The 19775-nt window shown below is 41.2% G+C and overlaps 1 protein-coding gene across 1 annotated transcript in view; it reads left to right on the top strand.

The window, feature by feature from the left end:
• Positions 1-19775, top strand: part of SNX30 (sorting nexin family member 30) — a 154605-nt gene that overhangs the window by 123578 nt on the left and 11252 nt on the right. Inside the window, exon 7 of the mRNA XM_006864664.1 lies at positions 6283-6369. Coding sequence (XP_006864726.1) covers positions 6283-6369 — 87 coding nt within the window. The remainder of the gene's footprint in view (positions 1-6282; positions 6370-19775) is intronic.

The raw sequence follows: 19775 nt of genomic DNA, 5'->3' as shown, positions 1-19775 counted from the left end.
GGCTGAGGGCGGGTTGGGTCTCAGGGGCACTGGTCCTCGGTGACAGGGCTACAAGGCGGGTTGGGCCTTGAGGGCTCTGGACCTCGGTAGCAACCGGGCTGTGGGCTGCCTGGGCCGTGCGGCGGGTAGGCAATTTGGGCCTTGGTTTGGCCTGGGCCTTTGTGACCAGTCTGTGGGCGGGTTGGGCCTCGGGGCAGGCCTTGGCCTCAGTGGGCATGTATCTGGTGATGTAAAAAATGCCTCTCAGTCTCTGTACCGTGGGTGTCCTAAATTTTCTGATATCTCCGCCGATATCCCTCTCTATTTGTTCAGCTTTGCCAGTTTATGCTTCCTTTTCTCTGGAAATGCAGCCTTCTAAATGGGGTTGCTCTTGCCTTGCACTCCAAGGTCTGCAGGGGTCAGAGGCACTCGCCGATGCGGACACGGGGAGTGGGAGCCGCGTGCAAGCAGGCAAAAGCTCAAAATGCCTGTAATTCCTCAGCAATTTGATCTTTTCAAAAAACGAGTTCAGAATGTTGAAATATAAGATCTTATGTTTGCTCAAAGGCTGTCTATCTGCTAGACAGAGGTTTCCTATGTGCGATTCCACACCTTTTCCCCGGAGCCTGCCCTACCTGAGCTGCCTGGTCCGGAAAGTGCCCGAAGTCCCCCACATTCTTCCAGTTTTGTAAGTCTCTTTTGTTTTTTTGCAGTAGTGTTTTGTAATTATCTTTGTATAAGTCCTTTGTTTCTTTGGTTATATTTATTCCAAGATACTTCATCCTTTGGGTGGCCATTGTGAATGGTATTGCTTTCCTAATGCCCCTTTCAACACTGTCGTTTTTGGTATAGAGGAATCCAACTGATTTTTGTATGTTGATCTTATACCCTGCCACTTTGCTGAATCTTCCATTGAGGTCTAGTAGCTTTTTTACTGAGTCTTTGGGGTTTTCTACATATAGGATCATATCGTCTGCAAATAGGGAGAGTTTTACTTCCTCTTTGCCAATTTGGATGCCTTTAATTTCCCTGTGTTGCTGTATAGCTCAAATTTTTGTTTTCTTGACATTGAGATGTAATCCATACCGAAGGCTGTGCTCTTTGATCTTCATCAGTTAATGTTTTAAGTCCTCTTCACTTTCAGCAAGCAAGGTTGTATCATCTGCATATCACAGGTTGTTAATGAGTCTTCCTCCAATCCTGATGCCACGTTTTTCTTCATAGAACTCAGCTTCTCGGATTATTTGCTCAGCATACAGGTTGAATAAGTATGGTGAAAGAATACAACCTTGTCGTACACCTTTTTTAATTTTAAGCTATTCAGTGTTCCCATGTTCTGTTCGAACAGCTGCTTCTTGGTCCAGGTACAGATTCCTCATGAGCACAATTAAGTGTTCCGGAATATTTATTCTTTGCAATGTTGTCCATAGCTTATCATGATCCACACATGACAAAAAGAGATTGGGATAAGAGTCTTATGATTCAATAGTGAGTAATTGTTATCATGATTAATTGCAATTGTCAAATCTGTAAAGGTAGAAGTTTTGTAACAAAAATGGGGGAGTAGTTAATATTACATTTCAAAAACAGTGGACCCTAGGATTATCAAGGGAGAAGAGCACAAGTGGAATGTGGAACTCTCTCCAGAGAAGCAGTGACACCAGAGATGGAGGTAGAAATTAGGACATGGAGAAAGGGAGCAGCTGAGGACTCTAGATTCAAAGAAAGAGAAAGGCTATGTTTGGTGGCCATGAGGCAGGCTTGCAGAATGCACTCTTTGGTTGTTTAGATGATTATACATTCCTGAGTGTTTCTGTGTACATCCTTCCCCCCTCAAAAAAAACCAAAAAAGCCAGAGGGAATAGAAGCAAATACTGTTGAATGATGATGCATGGAAGAGATTATAATCATCGCAATGAAACGATGAGTGTAAAACTGATGTTCTCCCATGTAAACTATCACTAAATTCACAGTAAAAACTTAAAAAAAAAAAAACTCCACATGACAAATGTGTTCTGAAAGCCACTCAGTGAGGGAGAGTTATTTCTGTACATGCTGACTTGGTCAATGGATCTGTTGGGCCTTTTATCCACCCAGTTAGAAGTTCAGGTTCGATCATCAGAGCCTATGGTGTTTATGTGGGAGACCAGTCCATTCAGGCCACTGTCAAGCATGTACAAAGGTGCTCTCAATAAGAATGCTGTTGTTGCTATTAAGTGCCGTCGAGTCGATTCCGACCCACAGCGACTCTGTATAGGATTTCCAAGAAGCAACTAGTGAGCTTGAACCACCGACCTTGTAGTCTTAAAATAGTTTAGCTTGATTCAAAATAAGTTCCCCAGCCTTTAGAGCAGTTGGAGCTCAGACTGTGAAACCCCAGTTGTTCTAGGATGTAGAACCTAAGTGAGTCACCGCTGTGCTATTAGCTTGCTTGTAGCCTTGAACAGGTCCTGCCAGTGTATGTAATCTTCTTGGCTAACTGGGAGTTGGTTATGGGAGTGTGGGGCTCCCTCGCCTACCTTGGGAGTAGGGAGAGGGCTGTGTGGAACTGTAGGATATCCTCATTCCATCCCTGCCCTAGGCTTTGGTTACCTCTGTAGAGAGACCAGGAAAACCCCTCGTTGTATGGACTCTCTATTTCAAAGCATTGTTTTAAGATTTTTTCTGGCTTTCGTCATGAGGTTTTTGCTACAGTGACAGAGTGTGAGTACAAGTGTTTCAGGAACAACTCATCCTCATTCCTAGAAGTGCTGATATAGACAGATGTGCTTTTTCCAGTAAAACATGAAGTATCCCTTAGGGCATCTGCTTAAGTTGGCCCATTTCCGTTGCTCTTTGAAGAACCACATTCACATCAACATGGATAGCACAATGGCTTCATTTTCTTAGGCAAAGATCATCATTTTAACCCTGCTGGTACCAGACCAGAGATTCACAATATTTTCCAGGCTTCTATGAAATTCAGAAGGGACTCTTGTTTTGTTTTGTGTTTTCATTTCAGCTTCATAGTCTACAGTCCAGTGAAACAGCCACTTTGTGGCAATTTAAGATTAGATAATTAATCCTCAAACACACTGGCCATGTTTCTAGTGTCAGTGGGAACCTAGGACTAGTGGCTACCTTCTTAATGCAGATGATAGAATGTTTCCATCACAACAGAATATTATTGAGCACCACTGTAAATATTCCTGAGTTCATGAGTGTGGAAGGGAACTTGAAAGCACTTAGAAGAAAGCTGAGAAAAAATGGAAGTCGTCAGGATTTCAATTTACTTGCATCCACAATCAAGGCCCATGGAAGCAGTACTCAAAAAAAAATCCAACAATGTATTGCATAGGCAAATCTGCTGCAAAAATCTTCTATAAAGTATTAACAAGCAAAGATGTCACTTTGACAGGTAAGGTGGGCCTGACCCAAGCCATGGTATTTTCAGTCACCTCATAATCATGGGACAGCTAGACAATGAATAAGGAAGACCTAAGAAAAAGTGATGCCTTTGAATTATTGTGTTGGTGAAGAATATTATAATACATTGAACTACTAGAAAGATGTTGAAGATGTAAAACCGAAATGCTCTTTAGAAGCAAGAATGGTGAGACTTCATCTCACAAAGTTTGGATGTATCAAGAGAGACCAATCCTTGGACAAGGCCACCATGCATGGTAAATCAGTGGGTGAGCAAAAAGAGGCAGACTTTCAAGATGGATTGACACAGTGGCTGCAGCAATGAGCTCAGACATAGAAGGCTGTGAGGGTGGCCCAGGGCTTGGCAGTGTGTGTTCTGTGTGCAGAGGGTCACTGTCAGCTAGAAGTGACAGGAAAGCAGCTAACAACAACAAAGGGAAACGTGAGTGACAAATGATGAAACAAACATAAGCTACCACATGCTTACCTGATGCTTTTATTTTTGAATGTAATAAAATACTTCTAGTGTAAATGTGCCCTTATAGCCATTTTCAAAAATTATCATTTAATTATATTCAAAATGTTATGCAGCCATTATCACTGTTTCTAAAACATTTTTGTTACCCCAAATAGAAACCCTGTACTCATTAAGCAGTAATTCCCCATTATCTGCTCCTCTAGCCCCTGGTGGTAGCCTCTGATCTACTTTGTTTCTATGCAATTGCTGATTCTGGATACTTCATATAAATGGAATCGTAAAATTACCTTTGTGTTCCTGACTTATTCCACTTAGCATGTTTTCAGGTTTATCCATGTCATAGCATGTGTCAGAACTTTCTCTTTATAATGGAATAGTATTGTATTATGTGTGTGAACTGCATTTTCTTATCCATTCATCCTTTGTTGGGCATTTAGTTTGCTTCCACCCTTTGAGCATTGTGAATAATAGTGCAGTGCTTACTGCATCCTATTTTCATGGTAAAACATTTCTCAAAACAATTTCTGATTTAAGAGGAAAGACTTGAGGTTCCCAGTGTTAACACATTCCATTAGGAAATTGTGCCCCACTCACTCTGAGCTAGTCAGCTGTTGGTCACCTTTTATTGTTCATCATCAGAACACAGTTGCACTGCTTAGCTCCTTCCTGCCCTGACTCCACACTCCTGCTGGAGGGTGCCCAGCTTAAAGCTAATGCACTTAATGCTTTCTGAGTTAGTGGGAAAGAAAGTTCTTACCACTCTTGGTTTGCCATTTGGGAAAAAAGTGATGAACCACAGGTCGGGTAAAAGGAGATGGGGATAAGATTCTTAGGATTCAATCATGACTAATTGCTATTGTCACAACTGTAAAGGTAGAAGTTTTGTAACAAAAAGGGGGAATAGTTAATCTTACAGCTCAGAAACAGAGGACCCTAGGACCATCAGAGGAGAAGAGCATGAGTGGAGTGTGGGACCCTATCCAGAGAAGCAACGACACCAGAGATGGAGACAAAGATGAGGACATGGAGAGATAGAGCAGCTGAGGACTCTAGACCCATGGAAAGAGAAAGTCTGTGTGCTGGTGGTCAGGAGGCAGGCTTGGAGAATGTGCTCTCTGGTTGTTTAAATGATTATATATTCCAGAATGTTTTTGTGTACATCCTTCCACTTAACGCCGCCCTCCCCCCCAAAAACAACAACAACAACAAAAAAAAAACCCCACAAAAACACAGAGGGACTAGAAGCAAATACTGTTGAATGATGATGCACGGACGAGATTGTAATCATTGCAATGAAACGATGAGTGTAAAACCTTTATTCTTCCATGAAAACTATCACTCAAATCACAATAAAAACTTTTTTTAAAAAGTGATGAATCAGAAGCCTGTCTAGATTGTCTGCTGCTGTCTTTTCCTTTCTGCCTGAAAGGGTCTTAGCAGCAGGACCAGGACTAGGTGAGGCAAGCCAAATGCCTGGGATGCAAATTTCAGGTGCTGATCTTACACTGTGAGCAAATGTCTCCTTACATTTTGCACCCTGGGTGCCTCACTTGCCTCACCCTAGTTCAGGGCTGACTCTCTTCAGGACCATTTTATGCTTGTTGACAGACTTGCTGCATGGTTCTAGAAACTGTGGATTTGTCAGAGTTCTTTTAGCACGTACAGCACCATACCATGTAGATACCTCTCCCAGACTGTATCTCTCAAGTAGGTTCTATATCTGTTGGCTCTTTGTACACCTAGCCAATAGTAGACAACATATATAAGTGGCTAATGAATTAAGTCATTCATCCAGATATCAACTCAGTGAATGCGACATTTTCTTGCCTTAAAGTTTCCCAATGAGAGTTCAGACAATGTCCTTCATTGTTACCTGCCAAGTTCCACAGTCTGGCACAGCTGAACTCTTTGTACACACCGAAGCTGAGTCTTCTCTCAGTGTAACTATGGGTGGGTGGGTGCTGTAGTCCCCATGGCCCTTCCCCAGAATCCTCTCTCCTTTAACATCAGGTCGTTACTCCACTAGAAATCCTGTGTCCAGGTATGGGTTCTTCTCTTTTTCATCCTTTACCCCTATGTCCCCCAGAGTTCCTGTCCACTAGCTTCTGTGGCACAGACTGACTGTCCTGGAAACACATGGCTGGGTCTGGGTGTACTGTAGTTGATTTGGGGAAGATTTAGGGTATTTGGAGTCCTGGTGTGGCACTATACAATAAGCACTGGACCTCAGGTCAGTTTGAACCACAGGGTTGTTGGCTCAAACCCACTAATCACTCCTTGGAAACCCTATACAAGGTTGCTATGAGTTGGATCAGACTCAAAGGCACTTAACAACAACAACAGGATAAAGAAGCAGTTGTTTGAGATTAGAGGCACCTTCATAGACTCTGTGTTAACATGCTTCTCTTTGCCTCCCACAGAATGTGTTGAAGAAGAGGGACCAAGTGCAAGCAGAATACGAAGCCAAACTGGAAGCTGTGGCTTTGAGGAAGGAAGACCGCCCCAAGGTCAGGGAAGACACCTGGCAGCCGTGGCCTGGTCTGGCCTGATAGCTCTTGTCCTGCATAAGCTGGCTGCTAACTAAAAGTTTGGCAGTTTGTACCCACCTAGCAGATCCATGGAAGAAAACCTGTAGATCTGCCTCCATAAAGATTATAGCCAAGCAAACCATGTAGAACAGTGGTGCTCTGTAACATGGGGTTGCTATGAATTGAAATCGATTCTATGGTGCATAGCAACAATAGATCCATACAACTTATGTGATCAGTGTCGATGGGCTATGTTGATGCTTCTTCTATTTTTGCTTCCTTTTATGACTCATTTCTGAGAGTTTCACTTGTGCTTTTGGGGCCAACTTCTCTTTCTTGGGATTTTTTTTAAAACAAGTCTTTCAGCTCTGCCACTCACTGTTAAAATGTCATTGTAGAGAGAGAGGAAGAATAGTCTAGATCAGTGTTTTCCAAGTGTGATCCATACGTTGGTCCACAAGCAATTACCACTACAAGCATAGAAACTGAGAATGTATGTTGGGAACTTCTGTAGCAATTTGGCATCATAGGATCAGTGGACTCATAATATGTAAGTGTTGTCAAACTGGCTCAATGAATTGCATGGTAAGCAAGCAACAGTCTAGTTCTAACTTGCCTATGATGCCTTCTAGCTCCAGTGCTCTGGGTCCGTATGGAGCATCACAGTTGTAACATTGCATGTGTTGTATTGGTAACTGTTTTTCTCTTCCCCTACCAGGAATAAAGAAAAAAGTAATAATGGCCAACCTGCAAGTGATTACAGTGGTGCTAAGCATTTTATTATATTGTCTCATTCCTTCTACACAACAGTCAAGGGATTTGGCTTCCATTATTAGTCCCGCATGAGAGATAAGTAAGCTAAGGCCCACAATCACACTGATAGCAACTGATTGTTGTTGTTATGTGCCATCGAGCAGGTTTCAACTCATAGTGTCCCTGTATACAGGGTTTCCAAGGAGCAGTTGGTGACCTTGGATCACCAACCTTGTGGTTCAAACCGACTTTGCAGTCCAGCACATTAACCAGGAATATATCCTGTAGTCTGACTTTAGAACCATTATAGTACTCTGGTAGCGTAGTGGTTGCAAATTGGGCTGCTAATCTTACAGTCAGCAGTTCGAAACTACCAGTTGTTCCGCGGGAGAAAGATGAGGCTCTCTGCTCCCATAAAGATTTGCAGCCTCGGAAACCCTGTACAGGGTCACTATGAGTCGGAACCAACTCCACGGCACTTAACAACAACAACAACAACATAGTGCTCTGCTGCTTCTATAGTTTGTAATTGGAAGTTGTATTTATTTAGAGGTTGTTGTTGTTAAGTGTTACTGAGTTGGTTCTGACTCGGGACCCTATGCTCAACACAACAAACCACTGCCTGGTCCCGCCCCATCCTCATAATTGTTACATTTGAGCCCATTGCTGCAGCCACTTTGTCAATCCATCTTGTTCGCTGACCCACCACTTTACAAAGCATAATATTCTCCAGGGATTGGTCCCTCCTGATAGCATATTTTCTGTGAGAGACATGTTTTGCCATCCAGGCTTCTAAGGAGCATTCTGGCTGTATTTCTTTCAAGACAGATTGATTTATTCTTGTAGTCTCTGCTACTTTTAATGTTCTTCTCCAACACCATAATTCAAATGCATATGTTCCTTGTTCATTGTCCAACTTTCACATGCATATGAGACAATTAAAAATACCATGGCTTGGCTCAGGTGCACCTTCGTCCTCAAATTGATGTCTTTGCTCTTTAGCACTTTAAAGAGGTCTTTTGCAGCAGATTGGCAATATATTCTTTGATGTCACATCTACTGCTTTCATGAGTGTCGATTGTGGATCCAAGCAAATTGAAGTCTGACAACTTCAGTTTTTTCCCATTTATCATGATGTTATTTATAGTTCCAGTGGTGAGGATTTTTGTTATCTTTACAATGAAGTGCAATCCATACTGAAGACTCTATTCTTTGATCTTCATCAGTAAGTCCTCTTTGCTTCCAGCGAGCAAGATTGTATCATCTATATATTCCAGGTTGTTAATGATTCTTCCTCCAATCCTGATACCATGTTCTTTTTCATATAATTCAGCTTCTCACATCATTTGCTCAGAATATAGATTGAATATATAAGCAATGCTGGCCCACACCTTACCTAATTTCAAAGCATTCAGTGTCCTCTGGTCTGCTATATATGTACAGGTTCCTCAGGAGCACAGTTAAGTGTTCTGGAATACCTATTCTTCACAATGTTATCCATAGTTTGTCATGATTCACACAGTCTAATCCTTTGCATAGTCAATGAAGCACAAGTAAACATTTTTCTAGTATTCTTTACTGTTAGCAGATCCAGCTTACATCAGCAATGATATCCCTGGTTCCACATCTCCTTCCGCATCCAGCTTGAATCATTGGCAGATCCTCTTCATGTAGTGTTGCAACTGTTTTTGAATTATATTCAGCAAAATTTTGCTTGTATGTAATACTGATATTGTTTGATGATTTCTGCATTCCATTGGGTCACCTCTCTTTGGAATGAACACAAATATAGATCTGCTCTAATCAGTTGGCCCAGGTAGCTGTTTTTCACATTTCTTTACATAGCTGAATGAATACCTCCAGTGCTGCATTAGGTTGCTTAACAATTCCTTTTTGTATTCTGTCAGTTCCTGGAGCCATGTTTTTCACCAGTGCCTTCAGTGCAACTTGGACTTCTTCCTTCAGTACTATTGGTATTTGATCATGAAGATGGTTTCCCCTTCAAATGGTTAAACAATGACCATTTCTTTTTGGTACGGTGACTCTTTGTTCCTTCCATCTGCTTTTTATTTATTTTTTTAAGTTTGTATTGTGGATTGAGTGATAGTGTATATAGGAGAACATCAGCTTTACATTCATCCTATTTGTATTTCGTTTCATTGTAATGATTACAATCCCCTCCATGCATCATCAAACAACCAAAGGGTACACCCCGTAAGCCTGCCCCCCAGCTGTCAGCACACAGACCCTCTCCCTCCCTGAGTCCAGAGTCCCCAGCTGCTCCATCTCTCCACATCATCATCTCTGCCTCAATCTCTGGTGTCACTGCTTCTCTGGATAGGGTCCTGTCCTCCATTCTTCTCCCTTGATGGTCCCAGGGTCCTCCGCTCCTAGACTGCAAAATCAACCACTTCCCTCCTTTTGTTACAAAATGTCTACCTTTACATTTGTAACACTCACGATCAGTCCTGATAGCAATTTTTCACTATTGAACCACAAGAATCTTAAATCATTATCTCCTTTCACCAGCCCCGTTCAGACAGGTTGGAAACCACTCAGTGGAGATACTACCTTCCCCAACACCCTCTGAAACTAGGCTCCCTCTTGAAAGTTTGTAAGCCAGTCATTTCATGACTTTGTAGCCGCACCCCCTCCCCTCCATTTTGGATAGCCAATGTCTAAGTTGCCCATCCCTGTCAACCCTGTGTACCGAGGGGGTGGGAATGGTCCTCGCTGTAAAGATTCATTCCCCCTTTGAGCTACTACACCCATAAGTATAGGTCAAGTTCATCAAATTGTAGCGAAAAGTGCCATGGGCTGCCCATAGAACCAACATATCTGTGTTGGAGGAAGTGTAGCCAGAGTACTCCTTGGAGGCTAAGATGGCTAAACTTTGTCTCTCATACTTCAGACATATTGTCAGGAGGGACCAGTCACTTAAGGTTATCATGTGTGGTAAGGTGGAGGGTCAGAGTAAAAGAGGAAGACCTCCAATGAGATGGATTGGCCAAGTGGCAGTATCAGTGGGCTCAAGCATGGCAACAATAGTGAGATTGGCCCAGGATTGGGCAGTGTTTCGTTCTGCTGTGCATAAGATCGCTATGAGTCAGCACCAACTTGATGGCATCTTAAAACAACAACTCTTTTTTTCCTCCTGTTTCTTCCGCTAGTCGAGTTCTTATCATCCAGCCATTGAAGCCAGGTCAAGTGGGTACCATCTGCAAGTATGGGTGTTCTTGTGCATCTCCCTTCACTTCATATCAGCTGGATGTGGCACTCTCCACTCTAGTCCTCTGTGGCCATGTTCCTGTCCATAGGCCCAGGAATCCCCAGATCTCGCCATACTGCTGGCCAACCAGGTCTCAATCCAGGTTGACAGGAGTCTATTGAACATGGTCAGACTTAGCTCACAATTTCATTGCTGTTTTTCCTTCACTTCCCCTTATTTGGTAGACCAATGTGGTCACCAGCAAGACCACATGCCTGTTCGTGTATTCCCTTTGAATCTCAGTCTTGGAACGGGGTTTGCCCTAAGGGGACCCGATCACTTACCTTGATGGCTCCCTGACAAACAACTTGCTTGTTCTTGTAGTAGTCAATTGGACTGCTGTTTCCTGCTAGTCTTTATTTCAAGAAGTATCTTCTGTTCTTCTAGCCCCTTGCATCTGCTTTTGATGCTTTATGCGTTATTCAGTATTTTACCTATTGTTAAGTGCCATCACGTCGATTCTGACTCATAGCAACCCTGTATAGGATTTCCAAGGAGCAGTTGGTGGGTTTGAAGCATTGACCTTGCAGTTAATAGTCCAGTGCTTATCCTACAGTACCATACCTATAGGAGTTTTCAATTTTGGAAGTCAAGCCTTGCTTGTTTTGTTCAATTCGTTCAGCTTGAGAAATGCTGAACATGCTCTTCCCTTTTGATTTTCTAATTCCAAGTCTTTGCACATTTCATTATAATACTTTACTTTGTCTTCTTGAACTGCCCTTTGAAATTTTGTTTATCTCTTTTATGTCCTCATTTCTTCGATTCGCTTTAGCTTCTCTACACTCAAGAGCAAATTTCAGAATCTCTTCTGACATCCATTTTGATCATTTCTTTCTTGATTGTCTTTTGATAACCATTGTCTTTCTTCCTGTATGATGTTCTTGATGTCATCCCAGAACTCCTGTGGTCTTCGGTCTTTAGTGTCTAATGCATCAGAGATGTTCTTGAGATGTCTCTTAATTCTGGTGCGATATATTCAAGGTTATATTTTGGCTCTCATGGACTTACTTTAATGCTGTTCAGCTTCAGCTGAACTTGCATATGAGCAATTGACGTTGCAGTCTGCTCCTGACCTTGTTTTGGCTGAAGATATTGAACGTCTCCATTGTCTTTTCTCACAGATGTAGTCAATTTGATTTCTGTGTATCCATCTGTTGAGGTCCATGTGTATAAATCATCTTTTATGATGTTTTAGAAAGGTATTTTTAAAATAAGTTTTTGATCATGCAAAATGGTATTATGTAATTTCCAGAATCATTTTTAACACCAGGGCCATATTTTCCAACTACTGAACTCTTTGTTTCTGGCTTTAGCATTTTCAATCACCAGTAATTATCAGTCATATTGATTGCATGATCAATTTCACACTGAAGAAGTTGGTAGAATTTTTCAGTTTCATCATCACTGGCTTTAGTGGTTGGTGTGTAAATTTGAATAATAGTTGTATTATCTGGTCTTCCTTGTAGGCGTATAGTTGTTATCCTTTCACAGACAGCACTGTACTTTCTTTGACCTTGAAATGTTCTTTTTGAAGATTATTGTGTTGTCATTTTTCTTCAATTTGATGTTCCTGGTATAGTAAACCATATGTTTGTCCTGTTGAAAGTGGTTAATGCCAATTCATTTAATCTCACTAATGCCTAGGATATGGATCTTCATGCATTCCATTTAATTTTTGATGGCTTTCAATTTTCCTAGATTCAGACTTCATACATTCCAGGTTCTGATTATTAATGGATGTTTGCACTCTTTTCTCTCACTTTATGTGTGCCCTATTAGCAAATGAAGGTCCAGAAAGCTTTACTCCATTCACATCATTATGGTCAACTCTACTTTGAGGAGGCAGCTCTCTTCTAGTCATATTTTGAGTGCCTTCCAACCTGAGGAACTCATCTTCTGGCACTGTGTCTACATTATACTGCTGCTATTCATAAGGTTTTCATCTCCTAGCACTATATCTGACAGTGTTCCGCTGCTATTCATAAGGTTTTTAGTGGCTAACTGCTCAAAAGTGGTCTGCCTTTCGTCCTGTCTTAGTCTGGAATCTCCATTGAAGCCTGCTCGTCATTGGTGACCCTATTTAGAATACCAGTGGCATAGCTTCCAGCATTATAGCCACATGCTAGCCATACCAGTATAACAAACTGATGGACAAGTGGTGGTGTTTAAAGGTATTGGAATGTTATTAAAAAGATAAGTATCAGGGGCTCAACTTTTTAGAGAAATAGTTTGACCCCAGAACTGGTAATTTTCTCACCATTGCCTTGGTTTCTTGCTGCTGGCACTGTGTTGAAGCATACCTGGAAATGAATTAGCTTTGGGAATTTGAAACCTGAACCTCTGAAATTGCATACCTTCCTTTTATATTGTGCTTTTTATATGAATCCCTTCTCATGATCACTATGTAGTCATCTGAGGCACAGAAAGAAGGCATTGTTCTTTCCCCATTTCATGAATGAGGAAACAAGGCACAGTGCAGTTCAATAACTACACAAGCTTTGTTGATATCAAATGCAGCATATTGTATACAGCAGGTATGCTGCACAGGTGTGTTCCATTGATATGTGTGTTACCCATTGTGATCCACACAGAGACAGAAGACTCCATACATTTTTTGGAAAGTCAGATAGCAAGGGTTGAGATACTTGTCATTGGCCTAGTATATGTAATTGGAACGGACCAGAGAGCTGGACACTCTCTTTCCTCAGTCTTCTTCCTTTTTCAGTTCTTGAGGGGTGCCACAATAGAAAAGTAGCAGTATACCAAGCTGTCCTCTTCATGAATTCCTAGTTGCCCCTGTGATTTTCTGGAGCATGGTGCTATCTGCCGTGCCCATGTGTCAGTCTCATACCATCAGTTAACAGTATTTACCTCTGTTTCCTTTAACTCTCAAGCCTCCCTCCTTCATCTTCCTCTGCCAACCTCCTTCTTGTTGTATATTGTCTGCCCCATCACCGTGTTAGCATGTGTTTACCCTCTAGCCCATGAATAATTCACTCCCCACTACCCCTATAACCATCATAGAATGTTTCCTTTATCAAGAAAATCTTTCCTTAACTTTTTACAACAGTGGTCTTTGTCCTTTTGTGATTGACTAATTTCACTCAGCGCAATGTCCTCCAGGTTCATCCATGTTATGAAGTGTTTTGCAGATTCATTGTTATTCTTCAATGTTGTGTACTAGTATTACATTGTGTGTATGTACCAAAGTTTGTTTAATAGTTCTTCTGTTGATGGGCTTTCAGACTCTCTCCATTGTTTAATGATTGTGAATATTGCTACGGTGAACATGGGTGTGCATATATCTAGCTATTCGTGTCACAGTTCTTATTTCTTGAGGAAATATACTGAGTATTTCTAGTGTTGTGTCTCCGTGTTCTGGTTCTTGGTTCTGCTAATGCTGCTTCTTTGCTACTCCTTTGCTGTAACAGCTTTCTGTCCCTGGATTGAGGAGGTTCAATGCACAGGGATCTCGAGGTTCAAAAGCTAGGCTACACTCCTGGCTCTTCTTTGATGGTAGTGAGATTGCCCCCTCCTGCTTCTGAGATGGTTCACTTTATACCCATGCTAGAGTATCAAGTTTTTATAATTATAGTTAACTCTGCTAACATCCCTAGCTGAATAACCTTGTCCTATCAGTATCTTCTGGAGTACTGGTGTGGCGGTGTGGGCTAATGCTTCTGACTACAAACTCGTTTTAACCTCAAGGTCGATGGTTCAAGCTCACCAGCTGCTCCTTGGAAACCCTATACAGGGTCGCTATGGGTCGGAATCGACTTGACGGCACTTAACAACAACAACATCAGTATCTTCTACCACCTTCTTTTACCCAAACACAGCAGGACATAAATGTTGTTTGGTGGGAGTTATGGACTATAGCTAGAAGGAACATTAGATAATTCACTACACCACATCAATGAACGTGAGCATTTGTTGGACGCCTGAATGTCACCTTTGGTGAAGTGTCTGCTCATGTCCTCTGCCTATTTTTAAATCACTTTGTCGACTTTTTTTATATATACTTTTTATTATGAATTGATTGAAGGTTTATAGACAAAATCATTAGTTTTACATTCAACAAATCATTTATAGTTTCATCTCAATGCCTGTAATCCACTCCAAGCAACAACAGTTATCCCACTTCCTCCCAGTGGTTCACATTTCCATTCCACCCCTCTTCTTATCCCTCGACTTTGTCCTTAGGTAAATGTTGTCCTTTTCATTTTGCATGATTGACCATTCCATGATGAGCATATTCCGGTATATATTTAACTACTGCTTGGCTGAAAATTGGGCCATGAGGGTGAGTTCCTTTGCAGATCTGAAGATTAATCAAGAGCCATAGTCTCAGGTTCCTCCAATATCTTTGACCAGTAAACCCTGTTTTATTTTGTTTTTTTGAGTTTTGTTTCACATTTTCTGCTGTTCTAGCTGGACCTTCTAATGTGATCCCTTTCAGAGCAGTTGGTAGTAGTAACAGGGCACCATCTAGTTCTTCTGGTCTCCAAGTCCTGGGGACTGATATTCACATGTTCGATTAGTTTATTGGACTAATTGATTTAAAGCCTCTTCTTCAATTCTCATCACTCTTCTTTCTTCTGCACATGGAGACACCAATAGCTGCATCTTAGACAGCCTCACATTAGTTTCTAAGATCACAGGTGCTCTTCACCAAAGTAGGACGTAGAACATTGTCTTTGTGGACTATGTTATACCAATTGACCATGGTGTCTCTTGAGTATTTGTCATCTTCTTGTTGAGGTGCTGATGTGTTCTATAAATTTGGAGAGTAGTCCTTTATCTTATATGTCATTGTCAAAACATTTTTTCCCAATATATGGGTTCTCTTTGTACTCCTTTGGTGAAATCCTCTGATCTGCCTAAGTATCTAATTTTTAGGTGGTCCCAGTCATCTATTTTGTCTTCTGTTCTTGTGTTTTCAGTTATGTTAGATAGTGTGTTTATGTCATGTATCAGAGCCCCTTAGTCCCTGGTTTTTTCATTGGTGATCTTTATAGTTCTAGACTTTACACTTAGGTCTTTGATCCACATTGAGTCCATTTTGTATATGAATCTCGTTAAATTTTTCTGCAAATGGATTTCCAATTTTGCCAGCACTATTTGTTGGAGTCCTGATGTGGTCCTGTGGGTTAATGCACAGGAGTGCAAGGTCAGTTTGAACTGCAAAGTCTGTGGTTCAAGCTCACCAGCTTCTCCTTGGAAACCTATTCAGAGTTGCTATAAGTTGGAACTGACTTGATGGCACTTACAACAACAACAATCTGTTGAAGAGGCTATCTCTTCCTTCTTGAATGCATTTTGGCCCTTTGTCGAAGATCAACTGACCGTAGGTGAATGGATTTACTTCTGAAGTCTCAGTTCTGCTCCACTGATTTATGTACCTTTCATTGTACCTGTGTCAGACTATTTTGACAATTGTGGCTGACTAGGCTACTCTGGTGTCTCTTTCCTTTTCATAAAAAGTTAGTGATTAGTTTTTCCATCCCTTTAAAGAATGATATTGGATTCTGGATTAGGATTGCATTATATCTATATTGCTTTGGACAGTGTTGACATTTTCACAATGTTAACTATCCATGAGCAGGGTATATTCTTCCGTTTCTGTGGGTCTTTTTTGGTTTCTTGTGCTAATGTTTTGTAATTTTCTTTTATTCCCAAGTATTTCATCTTTTGGGCTGTTGTAAATGGTGCTGTTTTCCTGATTTATTTTTCAAAGCTCTCTTTATTGGTGTAAAGGAATCCAACTGGGTTTCATATGTTGATCTTGTACCCTGCCACTTTGCCAAATCTGTTGATGAGTTCCAATCATTTTCTTGCTGAGTCTTTGGGATTTTGTAAGTATAAGATTTTATCGGCTGCAATAGTTTTACTACTTCTATGCCAATTTGGATGCCGTTAACGTCCCTTTTTTTTCTTAGAGCTATGGCTATGACTTCCAGCACAATATACTGAATAAGAATAGTGATAAAGGCATCCTTGTCTGGTTCCTCTTCTCAAGGAGAATGGCCTCGGTTTTTCACTGTTGAGAGTGATGTTGGCTGTTGTTTTTGTATTTATGCCCTTAATTATATTGAAGAATTTTCTTTCTATTCCTATTTTATTGAATGAATTTTGGATTTTGTCAAATGCCTTTTTATGCATCAGTTGTCATGATTGCGTGATTTTTTTTCCCTTTGTTTAATTTATGTAGTAGATTGCATTGATAGTTTTTCTAATATTGAACCATCCCTGCATACCTAGTATGAATTCCATTTGGTCATGATGCATTATTTTTTGGATATATTGCTGGATTCTTTTGGCTAGGATTTTGTTGAGGATTTTTGCTTTTATATTCATGAGGGATATCGGGCTATAATTTTCTTTTATAATGATGCCTTTGCCTGGTTTTGGTATCAGAGTTATGTTTGCTTTATAAAATGAATTCGATAGTTTTCCATCTTTTTCTGTATTCCAGAATTGTTTGAGTAGAATTAGAATCAGCTATTTTCTGAATGTTTGGTAGAATTCACCGGTAAAGTCATCTGGGCCTAGACTTTTTTAGTTTGGGGCTTGTCAATGACTTGACCAATTTCTTCTCTTATGAAAAAACTTTGGTATTATGGAACCATAATATTTTAGACAGTACTTCCTTGAGTCTCCAAGCATCCTTTACTCTCCCTCCCGCACCCATTATTATACCCCATTACACCCCATTAGCCGGTAGATGTTGTTAAGTGCCATCGAGTTGGTTCCAACCCATAGTGACCCTGTATAAGGTTTCCAAGGAGCAGCTGGCAAGCTTGAAGCACTGACCTTGTAGTTCAAACAATTTTGCAGTCTGACATTTTAGCCCACAGCACCATACCAGTACTCCTAGTGAGTAGATAGACATCTAGAAAATGAGTAACTTAAGATTTTATGTGCTTTGTTTTATGTGGTTTGAAGGCCCTCTACTCCATGTCTGTTACAGAGATACATGTCAGGGTATCAGGAAGTAGGTTAAGGCTGATTCCACCCTTAAGTAACTTGTGGGGCCATGAGCATTCCACCAGTTCATCTATTTATAACTCAGTAGAAACAAGAATATTCACAGGTCTAATACAGGGAAAGAAAGGATTCATAAAGATAAGGATTTCCAAAAAGATAAGGGAGATTTTTTACAGAGTAGGGCGCTGGGTCTGGGCTTATAAGCTTGTATATGATAACAGATCAGCTGAGAGAGTCTGGGTGCTTACTTTGTTATATGGCAAAATCTTGAAGGTTGCGCTGAAGAGTGAGAAGCTAATTTGTGTGAAGCTGTGGAGTGGGGTCAAAATCTCATCACTTCTCCATAGTTTTCCCATAGAAGCAAATAGTCTTACAAGTGTAGGCCTCACTGAGGATCTGAAAGTTAGCTGGTTGTCATTGACCACTGAAGGAGTGAGTCCCTTTGTTGATGTGCCATCGAGTCAGTTCCAACTCATAGTGATTCTGTAGAGGGTTTCCAGGGAGCAGCTGGTGAATTTAAACCACCCACCTTGCAGTTCAAATTGACCTTGTAGTCCAGTGCTTATCCTGCTGCACCACACCAGGACTCCAGGTGTTACCTTATTATACTTTGAAGCCATTTGTGACTGTAATGTCGCCAACCTGATTATGGTGCCAAGGCCATGGTGCTGGTGAGGCCTTTAGTTAGACCTGAGGGAAAATGTTAGAAAGTTGTGTTTTGTTGGCACTCTGGAGTAGTTTACTGTCAGGCAAATGAAGCTTGGAGTTATGCAGATTTGGTTTCATTTTTATTTTGTGGCTAGAAAAATCACAGACACATAATGGGAGCTGGCTGCTTCTGCCACATCTGTCAGGACACTAGGCTTTGTTAGTTGACCCACCTGAGACTATGGAGGATATAGAAATAATTACTAGAACCAATGAGAGGCCAAAGAATTGTATTTTTAAATTAATTGGAAGACTACATACCCTAATACGGACAATGATGGTAAGCTGGGAGATACTTCTTACATTGTATTCTCTTTCATACTGGCCTCTCTGCGATGCTAATATGGTTATGTCTTACTAGGTTAAATAGAGTAATGAGTGATACCAAGAGAGAATGCTTTAAAGAAAATCTTCTAATTCGTAGTTTTTATGAGGTGCTCTCTTAGGCCCTGGGTTTGGATTGGGTCGAGTGCCAGGTGAAGAAGCTGTTTAATGTGTTTAATGTTTAGTGTCATGTGGCATAAAGAAAGTGTGTTGTGTGGAGGTGGGTGGAGCAGAAAAACAAGTGTACTGAACTGTTGCTTCACAGATTCACCACAAATAGTGAGGGGAAGTAGAAATTTGGTTTACTTGGACAAGCCTTTTGGAAGCCACAGAACTTTAGTGGCTCTGGTGACCACCAGAATGGTTAACATTCTGGAATGGGGAAGATGTGACAGCAAAGCAAAAGCAGGTGTGAGCAAGGAGACTTCTGTAGATCTGAGGGCTGGACTGCAGTATTTGTTGTTCCCAAATGCTTTTGGTAAGTCAAAAGAGACATGACTGAGGTTTTCTGGTCTTTCCATAATGACCATGATCTTAACCTAGTTAGAAGGCCAGGCTAATGGAGAAGAAAGAGGTCACACGCAGCTAAAGGAGGACAGGACTGGGGCATTTCCCCTATCTTACTTACCACCTACAGATGTGCCCTCTCTCAGTGTGGTAGTTCCTATTTTGCAGGTAAGGAAATTAAAGCATCTCCTGGCCAAAGTTAACAGATAGTGGTGCTGGGAGTGGACATCATATGTGTCAGGCTCCAAAGTTGGTGCCCCATATTCCTACTACAAGAAATGTTCAACGTGTTTGTTTGCTCCTAACTCATCTTGCACACTCACTTATCAACCTCCTTACCTGACATTCTCCAACATTTTCTGAATCTATTTTAAAAAAATATTTTGGGGTGCCAGTGACTTTCTATTTGCCAAGTTCAGTGTCCTTTTCTCAGTTTTTATCTTGTTTCAGTGTTTTCTCAACTTTTTTTTTTCTTCTTCACGGATACTTAGAAAATTAAAATATTTGTATGGCACACTGCAATAAACAGACAAGGTTGCTGGAAGCTGGAGGTGACCAGCCTGGGGCTCTGACTTTCCTTAGGCTAGGGAGGATCCAGATCGCCAACATCCACACATCACCAGTTAGGAAATTCTACCCCATCTGCAGGAGTCCTGGTGTGGTGCTGTAGTATAAGTAATGGACTGCTAACCACAAGGCTGGCAGTTCAAACCCACCAGGCATTCCTTGGAAACCCTATACAAGGTCACTATGAGTCAGAACTGATTCTACGGCATATAACAACAACAACAACCCCATCTGCTCATGGTTTTTGGCTAAGAGGATCACTGTCTTGAAG

Source organism: Chrysochloris asiatica, unplaced genomic scaffold (genome assembly GCF_000296735.1).
Source record: "Chrysochloris asiatica unplaced genomic scaffold, ChrAsi1.0 scaffold00069, whole genome shotgun sequence".
In the NCBI taxonomy this organism is placed as follows: domain Eukaryota; kingdom Metazoa; phylum Chordata; class Mammalia; order Afrosoricida; family Chrysochloridae; genus Chrysochloris; species Chrysochloris asiatica.
The sequence above is the reverse complement of the archived record's forward strand: the minus strand, read 5'-3'. Positions and strand labels throughout refer to the sequence as shown.